This window comes from Portunus trituberculatus, chromosome 46 (genome assembly GCF_017591435.1).
Source record: "Portunus trituberculatus isolate SZX2019 chromosome 46, ASM1759143v1, whole genome shotgun sequence".
Taxonomy (NCBI): domain Eukaryota; kingdom Metazoa; phylum Arthropoda; class Malacostraca; order Decapoda; family Portunidae; genus Portunus; species Portunus trituberculatus.
The window spans coordinates 6,317,252-6,333,742 of NC_059300.1; the positions used below are offsets into that span (position 1 = coordinate 6,317,252).

A 16,491-nucleotide genomic window follows, 5' to 3' on the forward strand; every position below is an offset into this window, starting at 1 on the left:
CCACCGCCACTGCCTATTATATTACTGCTACTAAGTCTTCTTCCTCCTACTACTGCCACACCTACCTGTACCCTCCACACAGCCACTATCTTTGCCACTGCTGTCCTAAAGAGGTGATTGTAATGTATTGCCAGTTTCAGAGTGATGAAGAGGATGAGATTCTATTTTGGTGGTGGTGGTGGTGGTGGTATTTCTGCCATAATCATGACTACGCCTATTTCCACGTATATTCACTAACTTCTCCCCGCCCTCCTCCTCCTCTTATTACTACTATTTCTACTATTACTGCTACTACTACTAATACTACTACCACTACTACTACCACCACACACCACCCCCACCTCTTCCATTTTAACTTCCTCCTCATCTCCCCACACCTTCCCCCCATACCACGATGCTAAGTTAGCCTAACAACTCATCTCACAAAACAAACACTAAAAAAAAAAAAAAAAAAAAATGCGTCGAACACTATCACTCGAGCCTCTCCCTCCACACACACACACACACACACACACACAAGGCAGTCGTAGTATTGAGGCGCTCGGCAACCCAGCGTGGGGACAATGAACCAAGACGTAGCTTTTCTTGCTTCCCATACAGCCTCGCTCCCGCCAGTCTTCGTAACACCTGCCCAGCCTCCCACTCGAATGCTCAGTGCAGCAACACGGTCCTTCCTCCCCTACTTGGTTTTCCCTTACCATGACGAATGATCAAGGCGAGAGGAGAGCCAAGGGTCGGCCTCTGTGTGTGTGTGTGTGTGTGTGTGGTAGCGTCACTAGTGGTGAGGAGTAACGGAAGCCACCCCCTCAAGCTCTGGCTATACTTCCTGGTCAGGCTACAGCAGTCTTGCATCCATAACGCATTGACACACACACACACACACACACACACACACACACACACACACACACACACACACACACACACATGAACTAGTTTTCGGACGGTAATTACCACAAGTACTTAACTTGCCCCAGACCGTCTCTGTATGGAGCCATACTATAGCACAGTACATAGTTACTAATGGTAAGCATGAGGGCAGCGTTATCATGTACTTTACTTGTCTATACAGTGTCTTGCCTAACTTTTGCTGCTGCTTCTTGCTGCTGTTGTGTAGTGTCTGTGTCTTTGCCGCAATGAATCCTGGTATTAAAATGACGATGTTGTTTATTATGTGCCATCAATTTTGTTACTGAATGCATATCTCTCTCTCTCTCTCTCTCTCTCTCTCTCTCTCTCTCGTAAAAGATAAATACAGGAGACAATGTCCGTTACATCCACAAAGGGATCCACCTACGGGCAAGGCGGCACTGGAGCATAAAGAAATCCTACTACACACGGTGCTTCCATCATAAGGAAGTGCTGGGAAAGAATCTCAGCTACAAACACCAAGGCCCATCGGTTCTCTCTCTATGTTAGGGATTCACGTGTTCCACCGGCGACTATGCGTAACCTTTGGCGTGGAGCGAGGGCACTGGGTGGGTGTCTATCTCTCCTATACATGGCAGGTGACACACATTCATGCACACGCCGCAAGTGATCCCTGCCTCATTCTCCGTTAACACAATGAAGCGTGTCGCCCAAGATCAAGCAGCTGCCAAGACGGTCTCCGCTGCACGGGCCGGAAGCAATAGTAACTGGACTATTCAGCTCATCACTCATCTTACTGTAGTGTAAAGCTGCGCTTTTCAGTCCCATTGCTTCACTCGCTTTCTTGCAAAATTGTTCTTTTTTTTTTCCTAACGCGTCTCATTCGTCCCTCTTCTCAGGTAATCTGCTCTCTTGTCCATGATAACTATTACTACTAGCCCTACTCAGGAGTGTGGCAGTAAGGAGAGAGAGAGAGAGAGAGAGAAAAAAAAAAACTTGGACCTCCTTCCCTTCTGAACCTCTGCCTAGCCCCTATGAGTGCCTCTTCAGTGGCCTGCTGGCGTCCTATAAGAAGTGCCTCCCTAGTTCAATTCCACCAATGAGCAACTAATCGCCATAGTGATGTTCTGCAGTCACCGTCGTCATGGTGTGTAGTGCCGTGCACCGTGAATCGCTTGTCAGATGTGAGGCTCATACAGCACAAAGCACATGGACAATTGCGAAATCCTGACAAAGCCTCAAGGGTGACAGCGTTCATCTGGAGAGAGACGCCACGCCATTCTCTTTTCACGTTACGTTAAGATTTAATACTGGTACCCACACCCACGCTTTCCAGAAATCGCGGAGTGTCGAACGTTTCTCATACAGTGGCAAATGCTATGAAAACACACTTCAGTCTTGAGTCACTTTTCTGCCTATCCGTGAAAGGTTGCGGACAGATTCGTAGTGACAGGTTCTCGATAACGAAGAGCAGAAATTATAACCAAGTGATACAGCCAACTCATCTACAAAAGACAAGTAAAAAGTACGTGTAATGTAACGACTGTTCAATACAACTTGCAGAACATCCGCCGCCTCCCTCCCCCCCATCCATTGGCTGTCACACTCACTGAATCTCTCTCTCTCTCTCTCTCTCTCTCTCTCTCTCTCTCTCTCTCTCTGAAGCATTCATGCAGATCCGAGCAAACCTGCGGGAGTAACAAGACAGGACCCGAATATTAACCACCCTTCAGTGACCACTAGATCGGTGTTGTGTAAATGGTGCCCGACATACTTGTCCACATAGCGCAAAGGTCACACGCAACACAGAAGTCGAAGCTGGCTGCTGACGGGACCACCTGCCCCGTGCAGCCTCCCTTCCCTGCCATGCATGACAGTGAAGGCTGCCTGGTCAGCTGTTATTACCACCTAAGGAAATAATGATTATACAATAATGTCAGATGCGGAGAATAATAATGAGGTGGATACTGCTTATACTGTTATACAGCAAACAGTATGAAATTCATAGAACACCCATCTTACGAACAAACAAAACGTGGTGGATTTTAGAATATATAATTTTCTTTAAACGTGAAAAAAAGACCGAAAGCATGAATAGGTGAATTACAGAAAACATCGGCGTCATAACGGTTGGCAAGTGGCAGGAGGTGCAGAGACAATCCATCCTTGTGAAGTTCTCAGCGATGCCCCAGTGTTTGCGGTCCTCTTTTCAGTGCATCATTCGCGTTGTACGAGTATTCGCGTTGTACGAGTATTTATTGCTATGTTCAAATTTATGAAAGTATGTTCGTCCCGTCATTCCGGTGTTAGCGGTGCATCACCCTAATGAGGTCGTTCCTCGGCCAAAGCTTATCTGGGAGTGTCGCATACAAAGCCAAACTGCGGCGCTACTGCTACCTGCAACTCCTGGTGGTTTGAACTTCCCAGAAGGATAAGTTGATTAAGTGGCCTTCGTTCTTTTTTTTCGAGTGGATAAATATTGATTGTTTTTCGGGGAGGGGGAGGGTGGAGAAAGAAGTCTTGATTCAAGCCACTAACCCGAAGGTATAAACACTGTATGATATTTACCATTTAGATCAAAATGTAAGTGACTTATAATAAGTACCGCAATGAATAAATGATGTTCATGAATAATTTTCTAGTAGTCCTATCAGCCGACCCATCTGTTAAGCAAGTTCATTCTTCTTCACCTTACATTTCCCGCCAAAGCCTCACTGTGCCAATGAACCTTCTCTCATGCACGCTCCACTTCCTGAACTTTACTGAGTGTATGATAATGTAATGTTTAGTAATTTGCCATATAGGATCAATATGTATAAAATGTATATTCCAAAGCCTGATGTATCATTGCGTCTCCTTCCCATTCCCGCTATTCCATTTTTTTCTGTCTCGCGCACAGATGCCTTGGTTGGCTGCCACCAGAACACGCTACGGAGCCACATATATAAACTTAATCAAGCAATGGGCCACAAGAGAGGCAGGTAAGACTCTCAACGATGGACACCTACTTACTACAAGCGCAAACACCTATGGAAAGCAAACACCTATGGGCCGCCACCATGGCAGTAAAGGCCCATGCCAATCCTTCGGATTGGCGAATCAAGACAGACAGACAGACAGCAATGGGCCAGGCGCGTGGTGACGGCAACCACTACCATCACCTATGCAGGGTATTGGTGGTGGCGGGGAGGCAGCACTTGGATGTGGGCGGCCCGCTGCACACACACACACACACACACGGGCGGCGGGCCTCAAGGGACGAACGCTTCCACCACCACTACCCCAAACCAGGGCTGAATGAGGGAACACATCACACCTTCGCCCTGATTCAAACAACACACAGGTTGCTACGCGACCCACGCACCAGGTGGCTCATGCCCTGGGATGTGCCGCGCCAAGCGAAAAGGAGAGAAAAAAAAAAAAAAAAACACGCACCTGGTTGAGTTGGTGATTTCCAAGTGAGTAGCGGCGGCCGCCCACCTCTCCTCTATCCTCACTCCGACTTCTGCCGCCGTTCCATACACTGTCTTCAATCTTAAAAAGTACCTCACACTCACTATAACAACTTGCAAACACACACGTCCTCTGCAGTCCAAAGAAAAGTCAGTATACGGTATTTGTTTCAACACAAGCGTGTGAACGCGCAGCGTACCTCCCTCCACGGCTGGTCACGGGAGACTGAAGAGTGAAGAGTGAACTCACTACTCAGTAACTCAGTACTCAGTGTTAGTAAAGAGACTGAAGACTCCAGTGACTCGCTTTCTGTGCATGTTCTTGCCCCATATGAATATAGGCGAGAGTTCTTGTTTAGGCCTCCAAAGTATAATTTCAGCATAATCATGCGAGCTTAATATTTCACACACAAGATACCAAAGTCATTGTTTTTAGTGTTAGGTTGAAAGACACATAATAACAAACACCGCTTGGGCTGCCACCTGCCGCCGGCTAATAGAAACTAATTTACATGGGTACTTCTCGCGTGTATTTCACTGCTGTACAAACCCACATGTTTAGATTGTGAATCATTGTCATGTCTCCATTATTCCACTGCATGATAAAAGACCTCCCGACACTCCATCTCGCTATGTGGTGTACTTTTCCCACCCCTCTCTTCATCCTGAACATTATTTTTCATAACCATCTTCAGAACTACTTTCTGCTCTTCTCAAAGTAAGGCGGATTCACAGGTCCCAATTTGCGACTGAAAACGCAAGTCGATAGAGTTTCTGACTGAATATCGGTGCCTAGTGACTGTAGAAACCAGTCGCGAAACAAGACCAACATCTTGTTCTGTCGAATTAAGTGGTTTTTTTTTTACGTTGTGACGTCACAATGTGGTCTCCAGACGTAGAAAAGAAACACATCTGGGACCGCAGAAATTAATTAGACCAAAAAAAAAAAAAAAAAAAAAAATCTAGCATAAATCGTCGTTCGACGAAAGCTGCCACTCCCCAAGAATTACTTCCCTCAAAGGAGGGTGTTGTTGGAGGTGAGGATTGAAGACTTGTCAGGATTTTATTTGATCATAATTGAGCAGTCTTCTTAAGATTAATGTGTGGTAGACACTCCTTTCTTTCCTTCTACTAAACCTGGGACGTATCCACAGGCATTTTCGTTTCGTTGACTCTTCCGGTACGCCAAAAGAAGAGCAACCACAGCTTCAGCATCGTCACTGGAAGATGATATCTTGGCGGGTAGCTGTTTGTATATATTCACTTCCCGCCAAGACGCCAACTAGTCGATACTTTCCAGTCGCTATGTATGATGTTTTTTTTCCGACTAGAAGGGCTCAGTCGATACTTCTAGCAACTTGCAATTTCAGTCGCAATTTGGCACGTGTGAACCCCCCTTAACTGCAGTAAGAACACAAGTGATCAAAACAAATGAACTAGTTGTCCTTTACTGACAACGAAGATTTGCGGAATAAATCCTGATACGAATAAAGTGTTATGCAATATATTTTCTTAGCTATGATCTTCCTATGTGCTTTAATGCCAGTAAAATTCACATCAAAATTTCTGGTTGATTTATTTATCTACTCAATTTCATAACAATCTTCTTCATAATATAACACAATAGAAGTTTTAGAAACCTTAAAATAGAGTAATGGAGTTGACTTAAACCTCAGAGAGAGAGAGAGAGAGAGAGAGAGAGAGAGAGAGAGAGAGAGAGAGAGAGAGGTTTATTTAATTGCAATCCCAGACAAGAAGGCTGCACATAAAAATTAAACCCATAGTATTCTCCGGAACCAATACAACCCACACAAATGCCTAACTGGGCATGCAGATTGTCACCTTTCAGAAAAGGAACATCATCACTTCACTCTTGACTTGGGGGACATCTTCATTCAAAAGTCAAATAACAAAACAACCTATTTCATAATAAAATAACAGTACATCATTTACAGAGGCCTGTTGCATCTATGAGCTGAGTTTTATATCATTCACATCCTTACCTGATGAAGAATGTAACTGTATTGTCCTTTTCACTGCTAATACCAATATGGCACAACTTAACTGAATATCTTTATACAATTTTATTGAAGAAAATGTAACTAAAGATACTTGAAAAAAAATCTTGAATTATCCATCACTTTTGTTGTTGCCTGGCACATCTTTAAAATTACTCTCTTAACTTGCACCCTAACATCTCATTACCTAACATCTCATAAAGTTTAAAAGCAATCAAAGTGTTAACAAATAACATTGTTACTCTGTTGAGCAGAATACAATGTTGTTCTGTTGTAGTGTTTGCTCTCAAGTTGTGAGTGTCAGGGAAATAGATTAATTGTATGTAATTGTCTATTCATCTGTAAATCTGACTAACATCTTTCACAAAGATGATTACCCCAAAAAAGGCATTTTACACTCCCACACATACACACACAAAAGTGCATGCATAACTTACAAATATATCAAGCTTAACCCTCAGACTTCATCACTAGCAATATCAGCTGGGTTTCATTGCCCTACTTACTAATTTATACATATACAACCAAGATCACCTAAAGAGTGATTACATCAACAGTGTACTGAATGGTAGGACAACATACAACTCTTTTGAGAAAACCCAACCTAACTTTTTAATGTTTCCATCCTAAATCATAATTATCTATTCAAACTAAGACATATTACCTACTGTACATAAGAAAACAAGAAGAAATCATAACACAAAATTACTAAATTACACAGGGTTCCCCAGCTCACAGCCATTGTTTTAGCATATGCACGCACACACACACACACACACACACACACACAGATATAAGATGGGGGATGAGGAATTGGAAATAAAGACTGAAGAGAGAGATCTGGGAATAACTGTGAAGGAGGGGCTCTTATCAGAGGTTCATGTAAAGAGGAAATCTGGTGAAGCGTACAATTTAGTAAGGAACATAAGAACTGCATTCTGCTACATGGATGAAGAGATGATCAAGAAGTTGATTGTTACAATGATTAGACCCAGGTTGGAGTATGCAGCAGTACTTTGGTCTCCAAGAATGGCAAGGGATAAGAGGAAGCTGGAACGTGTGCAGAGGGCTGCGACAAAGCTGCCCCAAACCTTGGTGAATCCGTCTTATGAGCAGAGACTGGAAAAATTGAGTCTGCCGACACTGGAAAAAAGAAGGGAGAGAGGAGACCTTATCACTATGTATAGGATTCTGTCTGGCATTGAGAAGTTGGACCGTGATGATCTGGTGGTGAGAGATATGAGAAGTGGGAGGAAGCATGGGAGAAAAGTGAAGATGAGTGTGTGTACAAAGGACATAAAGAAATACAGTTTTCCACAAAAAATTGTGGGGATCTGGAATGTGTTGGAAAAAGAAGTGGTTGAAGCAAAAACAATTCACGGATTTAAGGAAAAGTTAGATAAGAATAGATATGGGGACGGGACAGCACGAGTTTGAACTCCTCCTCCCGTAAACAACAACTAGGTAAATACTAGGTAAATACACACGGAAGTTTTGTACCTAGAGGGAAAGTGTGGTTTAATGCTAAATGCGTAAAGGCCAAAAATGACAAGGTTAATGCTTGGAGTAGATGGAAGAAGTGTAAAACTGAAAACAGATGGGATGAATATGTCAAGATGATAAGGCTGGAGAGGAAGAAGTATGAGTGATATGTAATTGATAAATGCATAGATGAACCCAAGTTATTTTTTAGACACATAAATAGTAAGATAAAACAAAGAAAGGATAACTAGGCTTAAAGTTGAAGACACAGTCTATGAGGAAGCACAAGATATGGCATACGTGATGAATGAACGTTTTAGTTCTGTCTTCACTGAGGAAAGAGAGTTCAACCTTGATGGTGAAATTATTAAATGTAACTCATTGAGCACTACTCCATGACATATGATGAAATTTTTTAAATGTTAAAGGAGCTTGATGTAAATAAATCAATAGGACTGGACAGAGTGTCAAATTGGATTTTGAAGGAATGTAGAGAACAACTAGCTGAAAAAATTCATAGTTTGGTGGTAACATCCTTGACGAAAGGATTAGTGCCTAAGGATTGGAAAAGAGCAAATATTACACTGATATTTAAAGGAGGTGGTAAAGAAAATCCTTTAAACTATAGACCAGTGTGCAAGAGAGTGGTTAACGAGAGATGGATGGAGCACTTGGAGAGACAAAATATAATAAACTGTCAGTTTGGTTTTAGAAAAGGTAGGTCATGCTCCACAAATTTACTATCATTTTGCTCAAGAGTGATTGACGTCATTCACAAAAGAGATGGATGGGTGGACGCAGTATATCTTGACTTGAAAAAAGCATTTGATAAGGTACCACATCAAAGATTGTTATGGACGATAAAGGAGAATGGAGGCATTGGTGGAAGATTACTTGAGTGGATGAAGGATTATCTTAATGACAGAGAAATGAGAACAGTAATATGTAACCAGTGTTCATCATGGCTTAAGGTAACTAGTGGTGTCCCACAGGGATCTCTGTTGGGACCATTAATGTTTGTTATCTACATTAATGGCTTGAGTTTAATGACTTGAGTGAAGAAACTGAAAGTTATATAAACCGGTTTGCTGATGATGCAAAACTGATGAGGATGGTTGAAAATGTGAATGACTTTTTGGTACTGCAAAGTTATTTAGATCAGATTAGTAATTGCAGTAGAACATGGCAAACAGAGTTTAACTTGAATAAGTGTAGGGTAATGGAGTTGGTAAGAGTGAAAAGAGAATACAATACGACTGTAATATGAATGGTGTCAAATTGGAGATATCGAGAGAGAAAATGGATTTGACAGTGACTGTTACAGATGACTTGACTCCAGACAAACATATAAATAGAATTGTCAAGGGTATGATGAATTTATTAAAGAGGGTGAGAGTGGCCTTTTGGTATCTTGATGAAAGGATGATTAAGAGGATATTGATTTCTGTGATACAACCAAAATTGGAATATGCAGCGGTCGTATGGTCTCATAAAAAGAAAAATATTATGAAGTTGGAAAGAGTGCAGACAGCAATTACAAAGATGGTTCCAAATTTAAGTACTTTAACCTATGGAGAAAGATTGAGGAAATTGGACATTACTACATTGGAAGAGAGAAGGAAAAGAGGAGATTTGATACATGTTTATAGAATGGTTAATGATATGGAGGATGTGGATAAAGAAGACTTTTTTACTAGTGGACACATGCAGTACATGGTCATGGTTTAAAGTTGAAAAAGGGTTTTTGTAGGAGAGATGTCAAGAAGTATAATTTCCCTCATAGAGTTGTGAAAAATTGGAATGAACTTGATGAGGAAGTTGTAATGGTTGGGACTGTGCATACTTTTAAGGAGAAATTTGATAAAAGATATAGAGACAGGACACCATAAGTTTACTCCCCTCCCATAATCCACAAATAGGTAAATACAACTAGGTAAACAAACACACACACACACACACACACACACACACACACACACACACACACACACACACACACACACACACACACAAAAGACCTGGGAGTGACTATACAAGACACCCTGACACCACCTCAGTGCCCGCATGGCTGTCATGGTGAGAGGAAGTGTTGCTCCTTTGTTCTCTCATTCAAGCCATCTTTTGTCTGTGTTTCCCTTGGTTTCTAGGCTATACCTTGGTGACTATGAGTAAAAGGAAGTCATTAATGGCTGTAATTATAGCTCAGATCACAGGGCTTCACAAAGCCGGGTTTCAGACAAGAGAAATACAGTGGAGACTCAATACTCGAACTGAATTTGTTCCAAATGGCTGTTCAAGTATCAAAATGTTACACTATCAATAACTATAAATCAGATAATTCGTTCTAATCTTAGCTAAACCTCAAGTTTATGAAAACTTCAATGTAATTTTTTTCTTATAATTTTGATTTGTACATACTGTAAGTGAAGGCTGGTGATGGATAACATAGAAGAGGAAGGGAGAAGGGTGGGGAGGAGGAGGGAGGTTGTCGGATGATGAGTCACCATCCATGAAAACATCTGGTGTGATTCCTGTGAACCCACTAGTGGAGGGATGTGACTCACCAACACTTGCACTTTCAATAGATTCCTTATTTTTACCATCAATAAGCCTCTTTGGTGCCATTGTAAGTTTCTAAATGAAAAACTACCAACAAAATGCAGAAGAATGCTGTTTTTCTCAAGACTGTGGCAGGACTAGGGCTGCACACAGGTATCCGGTATACTGGAATACCGGCAAATTTTTTTTACCACTAATACTGTATCAGAACAGGACAATGGCGGTGGTGGGCTTTGTTTATTGATTACCAGATATTTTCACCAATAATGAGAATGTTATTTTGAAGACCGCAGCAGCACAATTGGTGAAGGGGGGGAGGGAGAGGCTTAGGGGCCTTTGTTTAAAACCATGTGTGGGGACATTCAACTATCAGGTATCTTTTTGAGTATTAAATCTAACTTTTGTATTTGAGTATTGAAAAGTTCGACTATTAAGACGTTTGAGTATTAAGTCTCCACTGTAGTGGCGAATGTTGGTGCGAGTGAAGGGTCTGTGAGAAACTGGGTGAAGCATTTCAAGGACGAGGTGGTGTATAGTTAGTGTCTGCTAAACCTCAGCCTGGCCCTCAAAGAAGACATCTGTAACTGTGCTCAAAAGGCAGCTAGAGAGTACACCTACCGTAACTGCCACAGAATTAAAAAGAAAAAACCCACGTCTGCTTTCTGATGCTGGCCAGGCCGAGGTTTAGCAGACAGTAACTTGAGACCACTGTTGTCCTTGAAATGCTCTACCCAGTTTTTCACAGGTCCCTCACTCACACCAACATTCACCACAATTTCTATTGTCTGGAGCCTAGCTTTGTGAAGCCCTATGATCTGAGCTATAGTTACAGCCATCAACAACTTCCTTTTATCCATAGTCACCAAGGTATAGCCCAAAAACCAAGGGAAACACAGACAACAGATGGTATGAATGAGAGAACAAAAGCCCAACACTTCTCACCACAACAGTCATGTGGGTACTAAGGCAATACTGCGGTATGTGTTGGGAGGCAGTGATATCATGCTAACGGCTGATACCAGGCATAATACCATGACAGAAAAAGACTCTCCTGTATGACAGACCATTATGCTGGGGTGCTCACCCAGCATAATACTGTGACAAGCACTGTATGCATTATTTCTTAAATAAGAAAAATAAGTTGTGTATAGACTTTTATATAATTCATAAATGTTCCTACATTTTAACAGAATACAGCAGGTATACCATGTGTCACAAATAATACAAACTCTAAGTATTATTCATATGCTAATCATTCTTAACAAATCAATATAAATCTATATGACTCACCCTTAAATCTTACTCCAGAGTTTCCTGTTTGCACCAAGACTGCAAAAAACAGAAAAATAACATCCAAAATGTTAGTCATATTCATATTTGTATAATAATAAAGAAAACTGATGAGATATATGACCCAATTACCCAAGAAATCATTTTATGGATAAATCACTCTTCTAAGCTTCCTACAATGCTTGATCTTCCTCATTCAATAATATTAATTTAGCAAACCTAACTTCCAGCACAACACAGAGTTAAGGAACTGACACATATGAACCAAGGAAGGTAAATACACCACCATTTCAGTCATTTCAGTGTATGAATGCACAACATTCATACACTAAATGACATTGCTGATGGATGGATGCCATTATATTTCTGAAATACTCCAACTATTGCCACTGATTTTTCAAAAGTACTATAGCAAATCAGAATTATTGTATGAAATGGGAATGGAATATCACACTATCGTGAATATAAACTTGTCAGTAAACCCACAGTTGTAGACTTCAAGTCTACAACTGTGGGTTTACTGACAAAATTATTGTACAAAAGTTTGGCATGTACAGTTATATGTACAGTGGACTCTTGGACTTAAAACAATTCAGACTTGGAATAAAAATTTCAATCATTTTTACCCTCAGAGTTGGAACAAAATTCGGACTTGGAACAACTCAATGATGGCCAAATCCGGCAAATTCAGGTGATGCTAGTGCCATTGGCGGGAGGTAAACATCAGTTCCCGCCTTGTTTTGATTCCACATTGTCGCCTTGCTCTTATTCCCAGATGGTGTCAAGACATGACCAGTTTTTCATTTAACGAGCGTCATTTAACCAGCTAAGATGGTTGAGTAGAATTTCATATACGTACACTCATCTCATAACTAATAAAAATATTTCTTAAGTACTGTATTGACAAGGTGTAACTGACATGAAACAAAGAATCTACATAGGACTAACTGACTATGCTAATGGTAATGCTGTGCTATCCAGTACATTCTTAATACCTGGTAAAGTGACACTCACCATGAAGCTCACCAACAAAAGGTAAATACTTTTGATTTTACCTAGTTCAATTCTTATTTATTCACATAAAAATTTGGGGTCCTGAGGTGAATTAAAATGATTTACATTGTTTCCTGTGGAGAAAATGGTTTTGGAGTTGGAACAATTTGGATGTGGAATAGCCTTCTAGAATGAATTATTTTCAAAGTCCAAGGGTCCACTGTATTTGTACTACTACTAGGAGTTGTAATAAATTCAAAGAAAGTAAAGTGAAAAAGAGACTATGAAAGATAATTACAAAATAAAGGAATGCTTATAAAAATCTTCATTAATAAGAAGGTTAGTACCTCTAATACAGCTCCTGTTAGGAGTGACAAAAGCGTATATATAAACTAAAGGAATTAAATGATACCAGCATACCTTTTCTGGGCATTGACAAAGTGAGTCGCCTGTTCTATGCCACTCTGGAGAGCACCATGGGCAGTGGAATACTGTTGAACACTGACAGCCTCCCCAGCCAGCACCAACATTGGAATCTGAAAACATGGAATATTGATAAACCTGACTATAGAGCTATGGTATACTCTAGCTTGTAGGTGGGATTGTAGTTTAGCCGTTGGTAAGTGGGTAATGTGGAAATTATTTTTCATTTGTTTATTCCTTTAAACATATCACTAACCTTTCTGACAAACATACACATGCACACGCACAAGTACACACACACACACACACACACACACACACACACATGCATGCATGCACGACAAACCTGATATGTTACTATTCGAGGGTGATAGATGTAATACAGGAAAGAGATGGTTGGGCTGATGGAATATACCTGGATTTAAAAAAGGCCTTTGATAAGGTACCACACCGGAGACTGATCTGGAAACTTGAAATGGTAGGAGGAGTGCATGGCAGTTTACTAAAATGGATGGAAGACTTTTTGGTAGGAAGAGAAATGAGAACAATAATTAAGGACAGACCATCAGAATGGGGCTTGGTGGAGAGTGGAGTTCCACAGGGATCAGTGTTGGCACCAGTAATGTTTCGGTCTACATAAATGACATGGTGGATGGGGTGTCCAGTTATGTGAGCCTATTTGCAGACGATGCAAAATTGTTAAGAAAAGTGAGATGTGACAAAGATTGCGAACTACTCCAGGAAGACTTGGACAGAATATGGAAATGGAGCTGTACATGGCAAATGGAGTTCAACACGACAAAATGCAAGAAAATAGAGTTTGGCAAGAGTGAAAGAAGAATCAGGAGTATGTACAAGATAGGAAATGAAGACATAAAACCAGTCATGAAGAAAAAGACCTTGGGGTGACAATTACCAATGACCTATCGCCAGAGAGACATATAAACAAAATAATTGGAGAAGTATTGAACTTATTGAGGAACATAAGAGTGGCGTTCAGATATTTAGATGAAGAAATGATGAAGAAAATAATTACTGCAATGATAAGACCGAGGCTTGAATATGCAACAATACAGTGGGCTCGAACTTAAAGAAACACATAAGGAAACTAGAGAAAGTACAGAGGGCTGCAACAAAAATGGTGCCTGACTTAAGAGATTTGACTTATGAAGACAGACTGAAAAGAATGCAACTTCCGACCCTGGAAAACAGAAGAGAAAGGGGAGACCTGATAGCAATATACAGAGTGATGATTGGCATGGAAAAAATGGATAGGGAAGATCTGTGTATGTGGAATGAAAGAATGTCGAGAGGGCATGGGAAAAAACTAAAATGGCCACTTATAGGAGAGATGTGAAAAATATAGCTTCCTCATAGAAGGGTGGAAGCATGGAATAGTTTAGACGTGGAAGTGGTCAACGCAAGGAATATTCATGATTTTAAGAAAAAGCTGGACATTAATAGATATGGAGACGGGACAACACGAGCATAGCTCTTTTCCCGTATGTTACAATTAGGTAAATACAATTAGGTAAATACACACACACACACACACACACACACACACACACACACACACACACACACACACACACACACCCCGGCCGGGTGGAGATATTTAGGTGTGTCTCCTTTCACGTGTAGCCCCTGTTCACCTAGCAGTGAGTAGGTACGGGATGTAAATCGAGGAGTTGTGACCTTGTTTCCGGTGTGTGGTGTGTGCCTGGTCTCAGGCCTATCCAAAGATGAGAAATAATGAGCTCTGAGCTCGCTCCGTAGGGTAACGTCTGGCTGTCTCGTCAGAGACTGCAGCAGATCAAACAGTGAATCACACAGTGGGTGAGGCATCCCACAAGGGGAAGGAGGGGTGATGCCCCGTCAAGACTGGACTTGATATTCACAAAGGGAGTAAATCTAGAAAATGAGATTGAGCATGAGTGTCCTTTGGGGAAGAGTGATCATGAATTATTGAAATTTGAGGTAAAGGTGGGGTTCAGCAAAGATAATGAAGTTGGATACAAGGAGGAATGCCTAAATTATGCTAAGGGAAGATATAAGGAGTTGAGAAATTACTTTGGAAATGTGGATTGGTCCGAAATGTACCAGGAAACAAACATGCAGTTAAAATATGAAAAATTTATGGAAATATATAGTGAGGCCGCAGAGAACTTTGTGCCAAAATATACTAAGAAAATCTTAAAGGAGATCAATGGTTTAACAAAACCTGTGACAAGGCAAAAAGGGAGAAGGAAAAGGCATGGGAAAAATACAAGAGAAATAATGAGGAAGTGGAGAGAGAAGCATATAGGAATGCAAGAAATAAATATGTTCAAGTGAGAAGAAGGGCACAACAAGAATTTGAACAGAGAATAGTGGAGAATTGTGAAAGTGATCCCAAAATGTTTTATAAATTCATTAATGGTAAATTACAGAAAAAGAAACAGTTGATAAATTAAAGGTTGGAGATTATATATATGAAGATACAAGTGTCATTGTTGAAAAATTGAATGAGAATTTCTGCAAAGTATTCACAGAAGAAACACAATTCAATCGACGGATGTTACCTGTGACAAGATGGATGCAAGAAATTATAGTAACAAAGAGTGACATTGCAAAAGTTTTGAGTCAATTAGATGTTAACAAGGCAATGGGACCAGATGGTGTGTCTGGAAGAATGTTAAAAGAATGTCAAGAGCAGTTGCTAGATCCAATTTTAGATTTAACAAGAACATCTATCAACACGGGACAGGTGCCAGTAGAATGGAAAAGGGCAAATGTAGTACCAATTTACAAAAGTGGATGTCGCATGGAACCATTGAATTATAGACCTGTTTCTTTGACCAGCATTATGTGTAAGATATGTGAAGAAGTGATCAAAAGCAAGTGGTGTGAGTTCCTGGAAAACAAAGAAATACTAAGTGAGAAACAGTTTGGCTTTAGAAAAGGGAAATCGTGTGTATCAAATTTGCTATGTTTCTACTCAAGAGTGGTCGATATTTTACAAGAGAGGGATGGATGGGTTGATTGTGTATACCTAGACTTAAAAAAAGCATTTGATAAAGTACCACATAACAGATTGATGTGGAAGTTAAGTAGTATCGGAGGAATAAGGGGAAATCTGATGGAGTGGATGAGAAATTATTTGACAGGTAGAGAAATGAGGACGGTAGTGAAGGGAGTGAAGTCAGAGTGGAGGAAGGTAACCAGTGGAGTTCCCAAGGTTCAGTGCTTGGTCCCATCATGTTCCTGATCTATATAAATGACATGCCAGAGGGAGTGAGAAGTTATATGAATATGTTTGCAGATGATGCAAAGATTATGAGGAGAGTGAGGAATATGCATGACTGTAATATACTGCAGAAGGACTTGGACAAAATATATGAATGGAGCAGGACGTGGCAAAT

General features: G+C 40.8%; 2 protein-coding genes across 6 annotated transcripts in view; both read right to left on the reverse strand.

The window, feature by feature from the left end:
• Positions 1–4,601, reverse strand: part of LOC123520354 — an 82,305-nt gene extending 77,704 nt beyond the window's left edge. The window contains exon 1 of the mRNA XM_045282588.1: positions 4,306–4,601. The gene's annotated coding sequence lies outside the window, so the exon portion shown is untranslated. The remainder of the gene's footprint in view (positions 1–4,305) is intronic.
• A 1,280-nt stretch (positions 4,602–5,881) lies between these two features.
• Positions 5,882–16,491, reverse strand: part of LOC123519923 (peroxisomal N(1)-acetyl-spermine/spermidine oxidase-like) — a 51,029-nt gene continuing 40,419 nt past the window's right edge. For all 5 annotated transcript variants that reach the window (XM_045281631.1, XM_045281633.1, XM_045281629.1 and 2 more), the window contains 3 exons: positions 13,085–13,200; positions 11,672–11,710; positions 5,882–7,483 (listed from right to left, as the gene is read on the reverse strand). In XM_045281631.1, coding sequence (XP_045137566.1) covers positions 11,674–11,710; positions 13,085–13,200 — 153 coding nt within the window. In that variant the 3' untranslated portion in view covers positions 5,882–7,483; positions 11,672–11,673. The remainder of the gene's footprint in view (positions 7,484–11,671; positions 11,711–13,084; positions 13,201–16,491) is intronic.